At 30.8% G+C, this 17,446-nt stretch overlaps 2 protein-coding genes across 2 annotated transcripts; both read right to left on the bottom strand.

Annotated features, from left to right (window-relative positions):
* Nucleotides 1–2,427: 2,427 nt before the first annotated feature.
* Nucleotides 2,428–8,649, bottom strand: LOC130957796 (protein NRT1/ PTR FAMILY 5.4-like). Its single transcript, XM_057884640.1, has 7 exons — nucleotides 8,583–8,649; nucleotides 8,076–8,293; nucleotides 7,092–7,337; nucleotides 6,341–6,564; nucleotides 4,738–5,560; nucleotides 2,660–2,788; nucleotides 2,428–2,499 (listed from the first exon to the last, which is right to left on the bottom strand). The coding sequence occupies exons 1-7, from the start codon at nucleotides 8,647–8,649 to the stop codon at nucleotides 2,428–2,430; spliced, it is 1,779 nt and encodes a 592-aa protein (XP_057740623.1).
* Nucleotides 8,650–11,483: 2,834 nt separating this feature from the next.
* LOC130957795 (protein NRT1/ PTR FAMILY 5.4-like) lies at nucleotides 11,484–15,817 on the bottom strand. The gene is made up of 4 exons (XM_057884639.1): nucleotides 15,718–15,817; nucleotides 15,177–15,394; nucleotides 13,391–13,905; nucleotides 11,484–12,315 (listed from the first exon to the last, which is right to left on the bottom strand). The coding sequence occupies exons 1-4, from the start codon at nucleotides 15,815–15,817 to the stop codon at nucleotides 11,484–11,486; spliced, it is 1,665 nt and encodes a 554-aa protein (XP_057740622.1).
* Nucleotides 15,818–17,446: the final 1,629 nt, after the last annotated feature.

The raw sequence follows: 17,446 nt of genomic DNA, 5'->3' as shown, positions 1-17,446 counted from the left end.
GTAGATTGGAACACAAAAGAGGATTATGATTCCAACGACTCCTTGAAGTGAAACGGCAAAGATTTTGAAATTTGGTGGTATGGAACGTTGCATTGTGGTGGCTTGTTTGATGAAGAATGTGGAGAGTTGGCATTGAACAACGGCGAACATCACACAAGATAGTGAAATAGGGATGAGGCCAAGGAGAATCTTTACTTCTTCTACTTGATTCATTCTGCATAGCCTCCATGGATCTTTCACGTTGCTTGAAGCATCATCTTCATCCATCATCATTGCCTTGTCCAGAAATCTATCATAATGATTTCAAATGTTACAACGAAATGATGGTAAAAACTTAGGTGCAGTAGTGAAATTAATAGTTGAGAGTCGTTAAATGATTTGACTGAACAGTTCTCAACTATCAATTTCATGTAGTGAATTAAACTTAGGTACAGTAGTGAAATTAAAGTTGATAGTTGATAATCGTTAAATGATAGGTACAGTAGTGAATTAAACTTAGGTACAAGAAAGTCATTCGTAGAAGCTTCACCTCAAATGACTTGGTCTTGATTAGGAATGACATCGGCGTAAACAAGTCAGGCGAAAGAAAGCTCACCGCCAACTGGAAAGGGCCATATAAGATAAGGGAAGTCCTCGGAAAGGGGTATTACAAAATATCCGACTTGAGCGGTGCTGATCTCCCTAGGTCGTGGCATGCTTGCAACATGAAGAGATATTACAACTAGAAGCGAACTCCGCTCCCTGATGTACTCTTTTTTCCGACTTCATAGTTTTTTCCCAAAAAGAATTTTCCTGAGGGGGTTTTAACGAAGCATCAAAGTGGGGACTAAGGGTTAAAAGTTTTAAATCCCTTAGTAGCTAAGACAACTTTTTTAAAAGTTATCTCCATCAATGTTCATTCGACAAGCATTTATTTTATCTCTTTATAAATCCGTTATTATTATTCTACGAAACGCACCGATTTAAGCTAAAAAAAGTTTGAAAATCCCTTGACCGACCTGAGTGGTCGGCGAGATAAAACAATGAGGTACAAGTCGGTGTAAAAAGGTTATGAAAGACGATCATAATAACTCGGAAATAATATCGCTAATGACTCACAATTCGGAAATCCCGAGAAAAAACAAAATGTATCGCAAAAATGACCTAAGTTATGAAAACAATTCAATAAATAAAATTGAATAAGTAAAGTCGAATTAATGGAACACAAAAGAGATGCGAAAATTTCTCAAGGATAGAAACGAAAGTTTTCTCAAAATTACTCGGCAAAAAAGTTTTTGAAAAAGTTTTGGACGATAGTAAAATTGTCCAGCTTAGATAAAACAGTCCATATGACAAAAAGCTTCCTTTGCAAACTTGAAAGATCAAAACAACAAAGGTTTTTCACAAAAACCTTATGAAGTTAAAAGATCATTCAAACAAAAAATCATTTTTCATCAAGCATAAAAAACGCCTGCAAACGTACATAATAAAAATATTTTGTTAAAAGACCCTTATCCTAATAGCTAGATCACTGGGAAAGAGGATTGGAGTCATCAACAGGAGGGGAACTCGGGTCCGTTGCAAGAGTTGAAAGGGTCGGAGGGATCTCTTCGACGGCAGAGGTCGGAGCTTCAGCTGGTTGAGAAGAAGAGCTCGGCAGGAATCCTTCCTATTGCTCCACCTCACGGGGAGAGGACTCAATAATACGCTGCCCACGAGAGCGATGAATCCAACTTGTTCCTTGAACACCCTAAATGCCTCCTCCAAGCTCTCAACAATAGAATCCTCCAGGTCCTGATAGGCCTCCCGATTCGACTCCAGCTGCTTCTGCAGATCAATGTTCTCAGAAAAAATCCTCACATAATTTTTCTCAGCCTTGCTCTTCATCCCCTCAGCCAAGGCACATTGGACCATTAACTTTTTCTCCCTCTCCTTCAACTGAGCAAGCTCATCTTTAAGCCAAGTATCTCCTCCTGCAGCCTCTTTTCCTTTTCTTGATACAGAGCAATCCTCCCCTGAAGATCCTCTATGAATTTTTGAAAAAAACTCAAGAGTGTTTTGTCGAGTATATCAAGAAGCCAGTACAGACCCCAACCGTCCGAACTCCCCCCGTACCAGAATCTAAAGATGGTTTCGTAAGGAAGCATCATCCATGGAAATTTGACTAAAAGGAAGAATGTGCTTCCTTGCGAACTTTGGACCATCGAAACTGGCCTCCCCAGCGATGGAAGAACCAGTCTCCAAGATCTTTCGCTTCTTCTTTTCAGGCTCAGCAGAGGGATGAATGGGTGGGGCAGGCGCAAGAGGAGGAAGGGAAGAAGTATGAATAGGATTTACCAAGAGGGGCTGAGAAGACGACCCCATACCCCAGCTCTGACAATGAGGGGGAGTGGACGAGACCCCGACTTCCTGCGCAGCAGCTCGGGCACGAGCCTTCCGCTTCACCTCCTAGACTTTCTGGTAAGCAACACTTGACCCGCTTTTCACCATTTCTGAAAGAAAGAATAAAAGTTGATCGTCCTACAAACCGGAAATGAACACATTACAAGTTGGAATTCATCAAAAAGTAGCAACAAAGAAACAAAAACTACATAGCTCGGTGTGGACGAAACTCGGAGGGCCAAGAAGGAATTTTTAGTATCCAGGTTTGGCAGGCCTCTCGAAAAAACCCAACAATGACCTCATCTACCTCATCCAAGTCATCTAGGCTATATTTGTCAACGGGGGAGACCTCCAACCAGTACAGAGGAAATCGGAGTTGGTTGTTCTCATTCAAGAAAAAAGGATGATGGCCCTCTACAGCCTGAACCTTGAAGAAAAAGTTTTTAAAGTCATGAAAAGATTTATCGAAAATGGAAAAAACTTTTCGACCTTGAATAGCCAGGAAAGACACCCACTGCTGTTTGTTTTGTTTATTGGAAGCACTAAAAGGCTTGGTTAAATGGAAGAAATAGAAAAAAGATTTTTAAAAAAATCGGGAAGTCAAGCTCTTGGCTGACAAGTTGGTAAATCTTCATAAAATCCCAAAATTGGGATGAAGCTGGGTAGGGCCAACCCGACAATGAGATAAAACTCCCATCTCAAAGTCGAAAAAAGGAAAGGAAACCCCCAAGCGGGTAAAAAGACAGTCATACATGAAAAAGAAGTGAGGCTCAGAATAATTGATCCTCTCACAGCAAACCCGATCGTCGGGATCTGGGGCCACTAGTTCGTATTTTCGTTCGTCAGTATCAATGATACAGATCCTATGGTGTTTGCAGAGCTTGATTAAGAAAACAGTGTCCACTAGAGGGTGTTCAGAAAACACGGAGGAATCTACCCATCTTAAAAAGGTCTTAGGGATACGAGAAGACATTTTTCTAGAAAAATAAAATATAAGGGAATATACCTACATGACACAAAGGAAAATAAACCATCAAAAAACAAGGTTCTAACAGCAAGACATTTTTTCCATAATAGATAAAGGAAACAGCCAGTAAGCAGTAAAAGAAAATAACTTTTTAAAGAGAAGAACGTAGAAACCCCAAAGTTTCTCACTACAACAGTAAGCATCATCAGAGATATACCTCAAAACTACCCTCCTGACATACAGTACACCAAACGGGAATAAAAAAAATACGGCAAAAATAATGAAGGAAAGCAAGATAAAAAGAACTAACCTTCTTTGTAAAATCACTAAAAGGAAGAGTTCCACTAACCGAGGTGAAGCGCCCGCGAACGAAAGGTCAAAGGGAGTTTTAAGTGAAAGAGTGAAAGAGCAGGGGAAGAAACTTCGAAGAGAAGACGAAAGAAAACGAAGAAAGGAGAGGGAAAAGTATTTATAACATACTAAGGTCAAAACAGTAAAACGATGCTGTCATTAAAGAAACACGCCGTTACCAATGTAACTGCTCCTCCACATGTAAATGCAAGCCCCCGAACGGACGCGACGTTTGATTAGACGCGACGGTTGCGAAATTCAAAATCATGTCGGTTTTAAACTAAAATCACGTCATTTTTCGACTTAAATAAACTCGAGTTCAATTAATACTCGAATCCAACTCATAGCTAAGAGATCGGACTCGAGTAGGGGCACTGTTCATGCCCTGACCTAATACTATGGTCCAGGCCCAAGTAAGCCAAAAGAAGCCTAATCCAAAGATTGGCCTTTACCGCTTACCCGACCTCCAGAAGACACTTATTCAAATAAGTAACTGCCCCTTAAAATCTCTCATCCACTTCTAGAAGAGATATCTCAATAACCCTATGATAAAGGGACGGTTATCCACCTTCAGAAGTGGAACTACTCCAACGATGGTTATTGGATCATCACCTATAAATACACTGACACACTCAGGTAAAGCTAAGTCCCAATACATTCAAAAACCTGCTAAACCCCTTGCTGACTTAGGCATCGAAGTGTTTTTGCAGATACCACCCCACATTCCATCCTACACACAACTCGGACAGTGATTCCAGGTGTGAACCAAGTCGGAAACCACACTCTTCTAACGTTTGGGCCTTTCATTCAAACCCAATCCGTCTATTTCAGGTTACCCATGTAACAGTTGGTATATAAAATATTATGCATAACTAAAAATTTAAATTTTATTATACTAAATGCTTAATGTATATATAACTTCATTAATTCTGAAAATCTATACACTAGCAAACCAACTTATTACACTGAATATATTTCTTTCTTTGCTGTTACACCCCATTATTATTGTTATTATTATTATTATTATTATTATTATTATTATTATTATTATTATTAACCATGTGCACTTTTTTATACACAAAAACATTAGCAATGCGCACATAAACACACAGGTTGATAGCACTTAACCCAGCAAGAATCCAATACAAGTGATGAAGATGAGCCTTATTCAGATTGTTTTGCAACCATTTATCACCAAATCTTGAGCTGATTGCAACCACAACAGCTATAATCCCATTGTTAACAAAACTTCCGATTCCAAAAACAACGGAGAGTGCCGCCGCTCCCAAACTTCTCATTTCCTCCGGCATCTGATCGTAGTACAATTCTTGAAATCCTATCACTGTTAACGCATCCGACGTGCCAATAATAACATATTGTGGCAGAAGCCACCATATACTTATTGGCACTTCAGCGTTCGGATTGTCCATAAGATTATGTTGATTACATACTCCAATTCTTTTGGCCTCAACAAAACCCGAGACAACCATGTTTAGTACGGACAGGACTAGGCCGGCTCCGATTCTTTGACAAAACGTTATGCCGGACCGTTGGCCGGTGAATTTTCTAGCAATGGGGACAAAAACTCGGTCGTAGATTGGAACACAAAAGAGGATTACGATTCCAACAACTCCTTGAAGTGATGCGGCAGGGATTTTGAAATTTGGTGCTATGGAACGTTGCATTGTGGTGGCTTGTTTGATGAAGAATGTGGAGAGTTGGCATTGAACAACGGCGAACATCACACAAGATAGTGAAATAGGGATGAGACCGAGGAGAATCTTTACTTCTTCTACTTGATCCATTGTGCATAGCCTCCATGGATCTTTCACGTTGCTTGAAACTTCATCTTCGTCCATCATCATTGCCTTGTCCAGAAATCTATCATAATGATTTCAAATGTTATGATGAAATGTTTTGGGTAAAAACTCACGCTCAGTTATCCTAATGTAAAGTTCATATTTAATAATCATTAGATGATAATTTAATTAAATTTGTTAAATTAGTCGAAAGCTAACATGCAGTTGTTTTTATGTAATGTTACTAATTAAGAATCGATAAAAAATAATTTAATTAAATATGTCAAATTATCTAATAATTTTTAACCAGCAACTTTATATAAAAATAACTGTATGTCAATTTTTACTGATAAATTATCTAACAATTTTTTACTGTTAATTTCACATGAAAATAACTTTTCTTTGTAACGTGGAACCAAAAGAATTCAAATGAAGATGTGCTACATGAAAAAAATTTTCTACAAAAATATCATTAAAAATGTCAAATGAATTAATAAATTTACTTTAAAATAACTAATAAAATTGTTTTTGTATATGTATGATAATTAAAAATTATTAAATAATAATTTAATTACATATATAAATTATTTAACGATTATTGATTATCATCATTATATTCGAGTTACTCTGACTTAAATTATTTAATATAATACTTATACACTTCTTACCTAATATTTTTATATAAAAACATGTCATATTATAAGTTATGAAATGAAAGAAGATTAATTCTATTAGTAACTAACTACTTGTAAACTTTTTTTCTGGAAAAGGTGACACATGTTATTATTTGTGATTTGATATTTTTCAATATTTCTGTAAAATGTGAAATAATATAGTATAAAATTAATTGAAATGAATTCACCTGTATTGATCAGTGTGCTGCTCTGAAACACCGTGGGCATGGTGGAGCGTGGCTTTCACGTGCCGTTTGCGAAATGCCGCAACAAAAACTTGTGCAATATTAGTAAATGGGCTTCCTGTTGGGCTTTGTTTTTTGTACCTTTTGATTCCAACTAAGAATATTGATAATGAAATTATCCACACAATAGTTTGCAATGCCATTGCCTTATTCCACCCAACATTCTCCTGTGATTTTATTCATTTCAAATAATAAAATTATTTTTTTTAAAATGAGATTATAACTGTTATGTTCAGATACGGATTTAGAATAAAAATTTTAGAAAAGGTATAGAAACATTAGCTAATTTTCTTTTTTTTTTTGCAATATTATGTTTTTTTAATCTTTATTTTTAGATAATTTAAAGTTTAAGATTGGAACTCTGGATATAAAATTTAATATTAAAAAATATATAATATTAAATAAAAAAATAATTTCCTAGTTAAAATCAAAATTTTATAAAGGTGGCTAAATGGAAGATTTTTATTAATTATTTTTAGAGACTAATTTTTTGGCTAAAGAAATTTTTGGAAGCTAATTTGTATATAATAATAAATATATTTATATGTAACTTTTTCTTAAAAAATTATGCACAAAATATCTTGATGTGTTTTATATATAGAATAAATTATTATAATAATATTTAAAAAAAAATAAAAAATTAGTATAAATCCTATAAACTTATTTTATTTAGTATTATTAATTATCTCATTACCTGTAAATATCCTAAAAAGAACACAGCAGAAATTGCGGCAAGAATTTGTGTCAAGAACCACCAATTGAAGAATGAGCTCTTAGTATCTCTCTCCTCCGCCGTGCCGTCATCAAACTGATCGGCCGCGAAAGTTTGGAGGCACGGCCGATGGCCGCCGTCGCCGACGGATGCTATGTAAAGAGCTATGAAGAATAACTTCTCATGATGGTTCTCTAAAGAGACTGATATTGTCAACAAAACCATTCCCTGCATGCATGCAATTCAAGAATAATAAGAAGTAAATTAATAATTTTAAGAAGATAATAATTTAAAATTATTCTTTTTAACACAATATCTATAATTTTATACATGTAACATGTATAATTATATATTTATTACTTTTAAAATAGTAAAAATTGAGAGATTATTATTTATGCAAATTTACCGATTGAGCTTACTACTAGAATTTACTTAAAAATTTATTTATATCATAGTTAATAAAAGAATTTAATCTCATTTAGACAGTAAATGCGTTTCAGCCGGAAAAAAATAAAGAGGATAACACTCCTTAAAACTTAACTTGTTATTAAAAATATAAAAAAAAACATAAAATAAAATATTCTAAACTCCGTATTTTAAATCATAAATCTTCAATCTAAACTATTGATATAAAATATAATAAATAAAAAAATATTATCACTCTTTTTTTAATAATACCACTCTTTCTTTCTAAAAAATATACAATATAAAAAAAATCATATTTAGAGTGGCATTAAAAAAGAGAATAGAGTTATATTCTTTTAAATAAAGAGCTAAAATTTATTTAAACAAATAACGAAATACTCCTTTAATTTTATTTAGTAAAGAGCATTTAAAGATAAACCATATGAATAATTTAAACTTGTACACTCATAAGTAAGATCGAAATAAGAATTAATAATTTGAGAGTTTAACAACCCATATGTGCATAATAAATTTGAGAAAAAGTAGTTAAAATTGAATTACCAAAAGACAAATGAGAGAAGAGAGGATGATAGTGGTGAAGCGACCAAGATATGAATCAGCAATGAAGCCACCCAACAAAGGGAAGAGTAACAAAACACCATTCCAAGTGTTTATATTCTTTGTAGCTTCACTTAGAGACTCATCAAGTTCATTTGTTAAGTATGTTATTAAATTCGCACGTAATCCTGTTATAGCAAATGACTCTGCAAATTCCACAACTGTTGCAATATAATCCACACACAATTAACTCTTATTGTTTTATATATAATAACTGTTTCAAAAAATATATATATAATTACACTTAAATTTTTTTTATAATTATAATTAATACTAGATTTTTTTTCAAAAGATTTACAAACTCTCATCATAATATATAATTAAATTATTACGGGTATATAAATGGAAAAAATATTTTGAAATTTGAAAAAAAAATTGAAAGAAAAAACAAAATATAGTGAAACAAGAAAATGAGGATTATTGAATTTAAGTGTATAAGAATAAACTTACAAGTGATGAAGATGGCAGCATGCCATCCACCCTCTTTTGTGGTTTTGGTATTCTTACTATCATCCATAGATTTATGCAACTAATGAACATTGGAGTGTGTATATATACACAAAATCTAGAATAAATGAAAAATATGTTCCTCAACTTTTTAACTCGAAGACAAATAAGTTTTCGATCTATGAAATACATATATTTCGTTCAGTTGCTTTGTCTTGCATGTTGGACACATTTCGGATACGACACTTATCAACATTCGTCCGACACGCATGTCTGCTATGTCTAACCGCATCTTAATAAAATATAAAAAATTCTTCTCCAGACACATTTGGACACACCTAAATATCACCACGTGTTAGCGTGTCCGACTTTATTCTTAATATGTATTCTTGAAATAAATTTAGAAACAGTATATATTATTATTTATTAAAATAAAAAATATTTTATATAATTAAAATAAGATATTAAAAATAATTTAAAAAATTAATTTATATTTAATATTAATAAAATATTAAAATATCATTACTATTTTTTGAAAAAAACTTCATAATTTATATATATGCATGATCCCATATCTTATAAGATTTTAAAATTCATGTATCGGCGTGTCTCATGTCCATGTCAGCATTTGTGCATCATAATGTTCGACTAATCAATGATACAAAAATATTCCTCATTTTCTAAAATGCGAGACATCTAACTCCCTTCGAAATACCGATTTGTCCTTATATATAATGGATGGAGAAATTTAAATGTTTCATATTTTAGAAGATCGGAAACATTTTTGTATTTTTAATTAAATTAAAAAATTAAGGATTTTTGTTTTAAAATCTATGCTATATTTTGAAAAAGCTCTCTTTGTATGAAAAATCAATAAAATGAGTAATAATCGAGTGTAATTAAGAGAAAGCAAGTAGGTGGTGAAAATTCAAGTGATATACAAAATTTGGTGAAACATGAAAGTGAATAATACGATGAAAGTGAATAATAATAGAAAACCTACCTAATTATGCAATAAGAATCAAATAGATGCCTTAAAAAAGCATTTCCTATATAAGAATTTTCTTCTTCTTTTAGTTATGAATAATAAGTGTACGTATTTGGAATTCACCATCATAATAATGCTCCGATCGAATATGCTTTTTATTTGTTTAATTTCGATGGTTTACATCTCACATTTCATTATGGTATGTATTATATGTATGTGTTGATTACATCTTTTTGTATGTCACGCGGTGTACGAAGTTGACCAAAAATGGAACTTGGATAACAATGTCACAAAAGAGTGAAGACATAGTTGTCTCCAACATCAAAAGAACCCTCGCCAACACTTTATACTATACACTTTGTTTAAAAGGATGGAAAACAACACTTAATAAGGGTGTGCACGTTTAGTTTGGATTTATGGTAAAATTAGAATCGAACCGATCAAAATATAATTGATTCGGTTTGGTTCGGATTGGTGTTTTTTTGTACATGTACCCGAACCAAACCAAACCAATTAAGAACGGGTTGATTCGGTTCGGATAATTGGGTACTCGATGACTTTGAAATTCATAAAAAAAACCAAATTTTTATCTTAAAAATTCAACAAGTACAATAAATATGTAACGTCAATAGAAATAATCCAAACATGTTAAACATCAAATACAATAAAAACTAAACTCATTAAAATCCAAACATATTAATAATAAATAATCATTGTCTAATAAAAAAATCATATATATTTTTTTATTTTTTTATTTAATTAATATATGATCCGGTTCGCGGTTGGTTCGGGTTCCGCACCCCAAAACCGATACACGAACCAATCACTAACAAAAGTTATCGGTCTGGTTCGGGTTAGTCCCGATTATCCATTGGTTTCAAAACCAATTTAATTAGTTCGGTTCGGATTCGGACGGATAATCGGGTACCCGCTACCCATGTTCATCCCTAACACTTAAAAAACATTTAATAACAAGTTAATTAATATGAATTTTGTTAAATGTGTAAATTTAAAATTTTTTAATAAATGATTTTTTTAGGCTAATTATTGATGAACTTTTATTGTCCATTAGTAGGTTCATTCCTCTTCAATTTATTATCTAATTTATTTTTAGATTAACAAAATAAATAGGTCATTAAAAAATTTTGCATGCATAGTCCTTAAAAAAATAAAGTACCAAGTCAATGACCTATAAATTTACTACCAAATTTTTTAGAAATTTAATTTTTTTTTCAAAAACCTATAAGCTCATTGAAAAAAAAATTAAAATGTTTTCCTGTACCTAGAAATTTAATATTTTATAAGTATACAACCTAAATTTACTTCTTTATGCATTTTGGTGTCCTTCTTAATAAATTTATCCTCAAAGTAATAAAGGTATCCAATATAATATTTTACTATAAATTCACTTTTGATAGTAATCAAATATTAAAAAAAAATTCACTCAATTCAAATTTGTAAATTCTATAAATTAAACAAAAGACACCCTAGTCGGAATGTCATTTGGGTTATTAATTTTAACGACTTTAACAACTCCACTATATTGACATAATCTAGATTAATTCATTAATATTAGTGAGATTAACAATTTCATTATAATAAAAATAGTCATAACTCCATTTTGATTGGCCAAAACCAACAAATATAAACTAGATTTCTTACTCCTAAGAGAGCTTAGAAAATAAATACAAAAGCCAAACAATAGAAAGATGAAAGCCTTTATAACTTGTATAATACGAAACTAATCCATAACACAAATTTCATTACCTTAAATAATATAGAACTTGTATTTTAATCCTTTATTACAGTTAACTAATATACTTAACCTACTAACTCTATTTATTTCTGTGCATCGGATGCTCTTAAATACCCTAATAACTCATCTAAATAACAAAAGCCAAACACCATTACTAATCTTACACATGCACCTTTTTGTAGACAAAACTGCTAGAGACCAATAAATAAACACCTAAGCTTAGAGCACTTAACCCAGCCAACACCCAATAAAAGTAATCAAGGTGTGCCTTATTCAAATTATTTCCCACCAACCATTTCCCCCCACTTTTTGAAGTTATTTCCACCACAATATCAATAATAGCATTGGCAACAAAATTTCCAACCCCTAAAACGCTTAAAAACGCGGCGGCGCCGACGCTTCTCATCGCCTCCGGCATTTGAGTATAGAACAATTCTTGAAGTCCAACCACCGCGAACGCATCGGCGACGCCGAGAATAGCATATTGAGGTAGTAACCACCATATACTCATAGGTGAAAAACCTTCAATAGTATTATAATTATTCTTGTGTTTATTAGCCGCATTTACTCTTTTGCCCTCCACGAGTGCCGAAACAACCATACAAAGTGTGGAACAAAAAAGACCAATTCCAATCCTTTGTAAAACCGTTATGCCGGATTGATGTCCGGTGAATTTCCGGGCAATTGGGACGAAGAGTCGGTCGTAAAATGCGACGGCGAAAAGAATTATAACTCCGACAACGCCTTGAAGCGATGCCGGAGGAATTTGAAAGTTTGGTCCAAAGGAACGGTTCATTGTGCTACCTTGCTTCACAAAAAATGTTGCTAGTTGACTTTGGACAACTACGAACATCAAACAACTTAGCCATATTGGAATTAATCGAAGGACAAGCTTCACTTCTTCAACTTGATTTAATGTGCACAACCTCCATGGATCTCTTGTGTTCTTGGCAGCATCATGCTCATCAATGATCATTGCCTTGTCCAAAAATCTGTCAATAATAATAAAAAAACCCTACAAATTATATTTGTTCATACCAACTCTAATAATACACATTGGATATATAGTCTTTTTTTTTTTTAACCAAAGATAGGAAACTCAAATCTGTGATTTCTTAAGTGAGTATGGGAAGACTATGCCATTTGAGTCCTATTAGACTTATTTCAAAAAGAATAGATTATTACAATATATTACTATATATTTTATTTCCTATAAGATAAGATTTAAGTTTATTTTCTAAGGTTTGAAAATTTTTTTTCTAACTATTTTATTTCGTTTTATTTTTGTCTTTAGTTACATTTTTTTAATATTACTTTTTATTTATTATTTCGCTTATTAATTTTCTTCAAAATTCACTCTCAAAACAATATAATTACTATTACAATTACTGTAATTAGGATGGTTGCTGTTTCCTAAAAGAAGATGATAATAAAAAAAAGAGTTTAACTAACATATTTTTTTAGACACATGATGAAGTTATTAATAATAAAAAAATTTAAATTTTGTTTTTGCAATAAATATAAAATAAATTTATTAAAAATTTAAAATATTTTATATTTTTTATAAAAATTTTCTCTATTTATCATCTTAATATGTAACGCTTAGATACAAAATAGCAAAATCTATTAAAAAAACACTTTTTAAAAAAATAATTATAATTAAAAAATTAAAATAAACTGAAATAAGATCTATAAACAAAAACAAAATAGGATTTAGCTCAAATGGAATTTAAATAATAATTTATCCTTTCAAAAATTTTATGTCTATATTGTGATCCTTTTATAGTTAACCTTGTTGAAATTTAGATTTCGATTTTCAAATGCATTTATTAGCTTTAAAACAAGATTCTTTTTTTATATTTATCATTATCTTTTAAGTTTTACTAACTTGTGTTCTAAAAATATAAGTTAAATATACTATAAAAAATTAATTTTTTTATATTTTTAATAATTAAATACATAAAAAAATTTAAAAAATTATTATTATATTTTTAAAATATGTCTTTAAAATATAAATTAATTAAATCCTTATATTTTTTAAAAACTTTTAATGTCATAATTATTTACCTGAATTGATTAGTATGGTCCAAGGTTGGAGAAATTGAGCGACCAGTTGAATGGAGACAGATCTCATGCTCATACCAATACTTCTCATTGTTTGACGTGTCTTTCACGCGCCACTTCCGCAATGCGGCAACAAAAACTTGTGCAATACTGGTAAATGGGCTTCCTCTTGGGCCTTCTTTTTTGTACCTTTTCATTCCAAGGAAGAAGAATACTAATGCTATGGCCCACATCCCAGGTAGAAGCCCAATACCCAAAGTCCATCCAAAATTGTCCTGCAAATAAACCATGAAGAAAACAGAGGAAATGCATGCAACAACTATGACCAAATACCACCAATTGAAGAATGAAGTCTTTGCATTTCTTTGATCTTCTGTTTCTTCATCAAACTGATCAGCAGCAAAGGTTTGAACACATGGCTTGTGGCCGCCGTCGCCGACGGACAACACATAAAGAGATATGAAGAACAGGGCCTCATGCTTCATTACTGACACTGATAGTGTTAACAAAATCATGCCCTGCATTCATGGCAGAAAAATTTTTTATTTTAAGATATGGTTGGGCACTGTAGACACGCGCGTCGGACAAGTATTGATGAGTGTCGTCTCCGAAATGTGTCTGACATATAGACACGACAACTCAACAAAATATCCGTGCTTTATAGATTCATGCATATTTATGTAATCAATCATGCTAGGTGTATATTAAAATCAATTACTAAAATTAGTCATTAGTATAAAATATATATTAAAAATAAATTAAATAATATATATTTATATACAATTACATTAATAACTAATTTTAGTGTACAAATAGTATTTATATATTTTTCTCAATTATGCTACTATACACTCTTTATATTAGATACTGTCTCGTCTTGACATTGGTATTTTTTTTAACAACCAATATATACACAAACTTACTTTGCTCTGTTAAGTGTTAACTAAAATAAAATTTAAATACATAATTAACTAATAACAATTATATTTTTATATGAGTGTCAAGAATGTTTGATATCTAACATGTTATTATATTTTATTAATTTGATTTAAGTTTTATTACGTATTGTTATGTTAATAAAAATAAATATTTTTTATATTCACTAATCTTTCAAAAAATAAAACATATACAATGTATTTTATACTAAATTCATCATTTTTTCATATTTAAGAAAAATATTTTTTTACTATAATAAACAAATAAAAAATTATTGAAAAATATTTTATATTAAATTTAACTTTTTTATTAAATTCGTAATTCAATTAAATGTATCAATACAATATATTTTTTGTGTGTATCTTTCAAGAATTTAGTTTCTAGATAATATTAGTATTTTATATTAATATATGTTTTTGACCATGTTCGGTATATCGTTGAACATGATTAAGACATTATTATAATATGCTATAATAATATTTTCTTTTATAAGAAAAATATTAAATATCATGCAATTTATTATCTATTATTTTTAAATATTATTTGATGTATTTATTTTATATAACAAATACAATTATTTTTCTTACTAAAAAATATAATTTGTTTTATGGTATTTATTATTACATTTTGAATTAAAAGAAACTAATTTAATTCTATTAGTATAAAATATATATTAGAATATATATTAAAAATAAATTAAATTATATATATATATATATAATTATACATAAATTAAATATATAATAACTAATTTTTAGTGTGCAATATAATAATTTTAAAATTTAAAAAATTGACAAATAATAGAAGAGAATCAAAGACACCTTTAAAAGATAGAATAATAAAAAATACGTACAATGAGAAAAATGAAGGAGGAGACAACGATGGTGTTGAAGCGGCCGAAATAAGAATCGGCAAGAAAGCCACCAAGTAAAGGAAAGAGGGAGGAAACACCAATCCATGTGTTGACATTCTTTGTTGCATCCACTATTGACTCGCTAAGCTCTTTTGTTAGGTATGTTATCAAATTTGCAGACAAACCCATCGAAGTAAATCGTTCCGCAAATTCCACACCTATCCATACAACAAATAGTCGATGAAATTATTTATTCTAAAAGTTTAAAATAATAAAAAAATATAAATAGTTATATTTTTAATATATTTTTTATGCAAAATACATAATAATTATTATTTTTATTAATTTATTTTTTTAAAAAAATAGTTTCATAAAATGATATGAGAATTCTTAGATAAAAAAATCTAGAGTTTAATTTTTATTATTCCTAAGAGAAAAAAATATCATTCTATTTCTCTATCTTAAAATCTTTATATTTTTATCTCCGAATACGAATAACTAAAATACAAGTTAAAAAAAAAGACAAAAAAAAGAAGCTCACAGGTGATGAAGATGGCAGCATGCCAGCCACCCCTTTTGGTGGTTTCAGCGGGAATGTTGCTGCCGTCGTTGGTCATGGTAGTGCTCTCAGTCTGGGCCATAACTATCAAGTTAAGTAATATGATGTGTACTATTATTTAGACTGTGATTTAATTAATGTTATGTAGAGCTATTCTATTTATATTGTCAAGTATCGAAAAAAAAATTCTATTTATATTATCAATCTCAATTTGCACGAAAGAACATACATTGAGTAATTTTTGCTTAAAAAGATACAAGTGGGTTGCAAATCCACTCATGATATAAATTGATGAAAAATAAATAAATTTTTTTCATCACATAAAAAACAACAAAACACCGGATCAACAACTTTTCAACAATAATTAATGCTAAATTTAAATGTGTTTGTATAAGTATATATTTTAGTGGGAAAAAAAATATCATAGTACTAGTATATTACATGGTCATTAAATTAACGATGACTAGTAATATATTTAGGATTGTAAAGACTTAATTTGGTCCTTTAAATTTCAGTCTTTTAAAGTTAATTCTGTGACCTAGTTTGGTCATTTAATTTTATTTGACTTAAAAGAATTTTTTATATTTAATTGTAATTCAGTATGATTCCTCAATCATTCACACCTCACGATGATGTCACAAAATGTGTTTGGAAACTATAATGAATTACAACGTTAAATTTAATAGAATAAATTGAGAAATCAAATGGAGTGGTTTATAAAATCTGAAGACCTAAATTAAATTTTTATTCTATTTAGTGAGATATTAAATTGATGTTGAATTTTATTTATTTGTAAAACTAGATTTTATTGTAGAACAAACTAATTAATATAAAAAATAAGAATAAAATTTATATGTAATTGACTTTATATAAAATTAATAGTTAAAAATTATTAAATAATTATTTAATCAAATATGACAAATTATTTAATAGTCTTTGTTACGGTGGGTAACCGGAGATGGATTGGACGGATGGCGTTGACTGGCCCAAGCGTGTGAGGAAGGAAGTTTCCGTCTGAGTATGCAGCTCGGGAGACTCCGTCCGACTTGTGTTCACAAGTGAATGGGGGGTGGTACCTGCAAAGACACTCCGATGCCTAAGTTAGCAAGGGTGTGAGCAGGTCTAGAGAGTATTGGGCCTAGAGATACCTGAGGAGTGTCAGTGTACTTATAGTGGTGAGCCAATAACCACCGTTGGAGTAGTGCCGTATCTTTAGGATGTTAACCGTCCCATTATCTTAGGGAGGTTAAGATATGGCTTTGTGAAGCGGTTAGAGAGATTTTTGGGGCGGTTACTCATTTGAATGAGTGCTTATCTGCCAGCTAATCTCATGTCCGACTTCTTTAGAGCAAGTCGTAGTGAACACCGACTTCTTATGTGAAAGGTCGGTGCTTAGCTAGGCTTAATCTATTGGATTAGGCCTTTTAGTTGGACCTGAGCCCTTAACATTGGGCCAGGGTATGAACAGTCTTGATTATCAATTTCATATAAATATAATTCGCCCGAATTTTCACCAAATAATAATAAAATGGTTTAAAGTCCAAAATTTATATATTTCTCTCTCTCTCCCCCTTTATAGAGCGGAGGAAATTTCTATATAATGAATAATAATTCTTCTTCTATTTTTATAGTTATTGTGATAGATTTTTTATAGTGTTATAGAACAATAATCTAATCTTTTTGTATCTTGTTCTAAAATAACATATTTTAC

The sequence above is a fragment of the Arachis stenosperma genome, chromosome 10 (genome assembly GCF_014773155.1).
Source record: "Arachis stenosperma cultivar V10309 chromosome 10, arast.V10309.gnm1.PFL2, whole genome shotgun sequence".
Classification (NCBI taxonomy): Eukaryota; Viridiplantae; Streptophyta; class Magnoliopsida; order Fabales; family Fabaceae; genus Arachis; species Arachis stenosperma.
Note: the sequence above shows the minus strand (reverse complement) of the source record. Positions and strands in the feature narration are given on the sequence as shown.

Coding starts and splice junctions, on each gene's coding strand:
- LOC130957796 (XM_057884640.1), bottom strand. CDS start 8,649: ATGGATGATAGTAAGAATACCAAAACCACAAAAGAGGGTGGATGGCAT. Junction 2,789..4,737: donor TGTATAAAAAAGTGCACATG/GTTAATAATAAT, acceptor TTTTTCTTCAAG/GTTCAGGCTGTAGAGGGCCA. Junction 2,500..2,659: donor ACTTGGATGAGGTAGATGAG/GTCATTGTTGGG, acceptor TCCGGTTTGTAG/GACGATCAACTTTTATTCTT.
- LOC130957795 (XM_057884639.1), bottom strand. CDS start 15,817: ATGGCCCAGACTGAGAGCACTACCATGACCAACGACGGCAGCAACATT. Junction 13,906..15,176: donor CCTCCTTCATTTTTCTCATT/GTACGTATTTTT, acceptor CCATGAATGCAG/GGCATGATTTTGTTAACACT. Junction 12,316..13,390: donor GACCATACTAATCAATTCAG/GTAAATAATTAT, acceptor TATTATTGACAG/ATTTTTGGACAAGGCAATGA.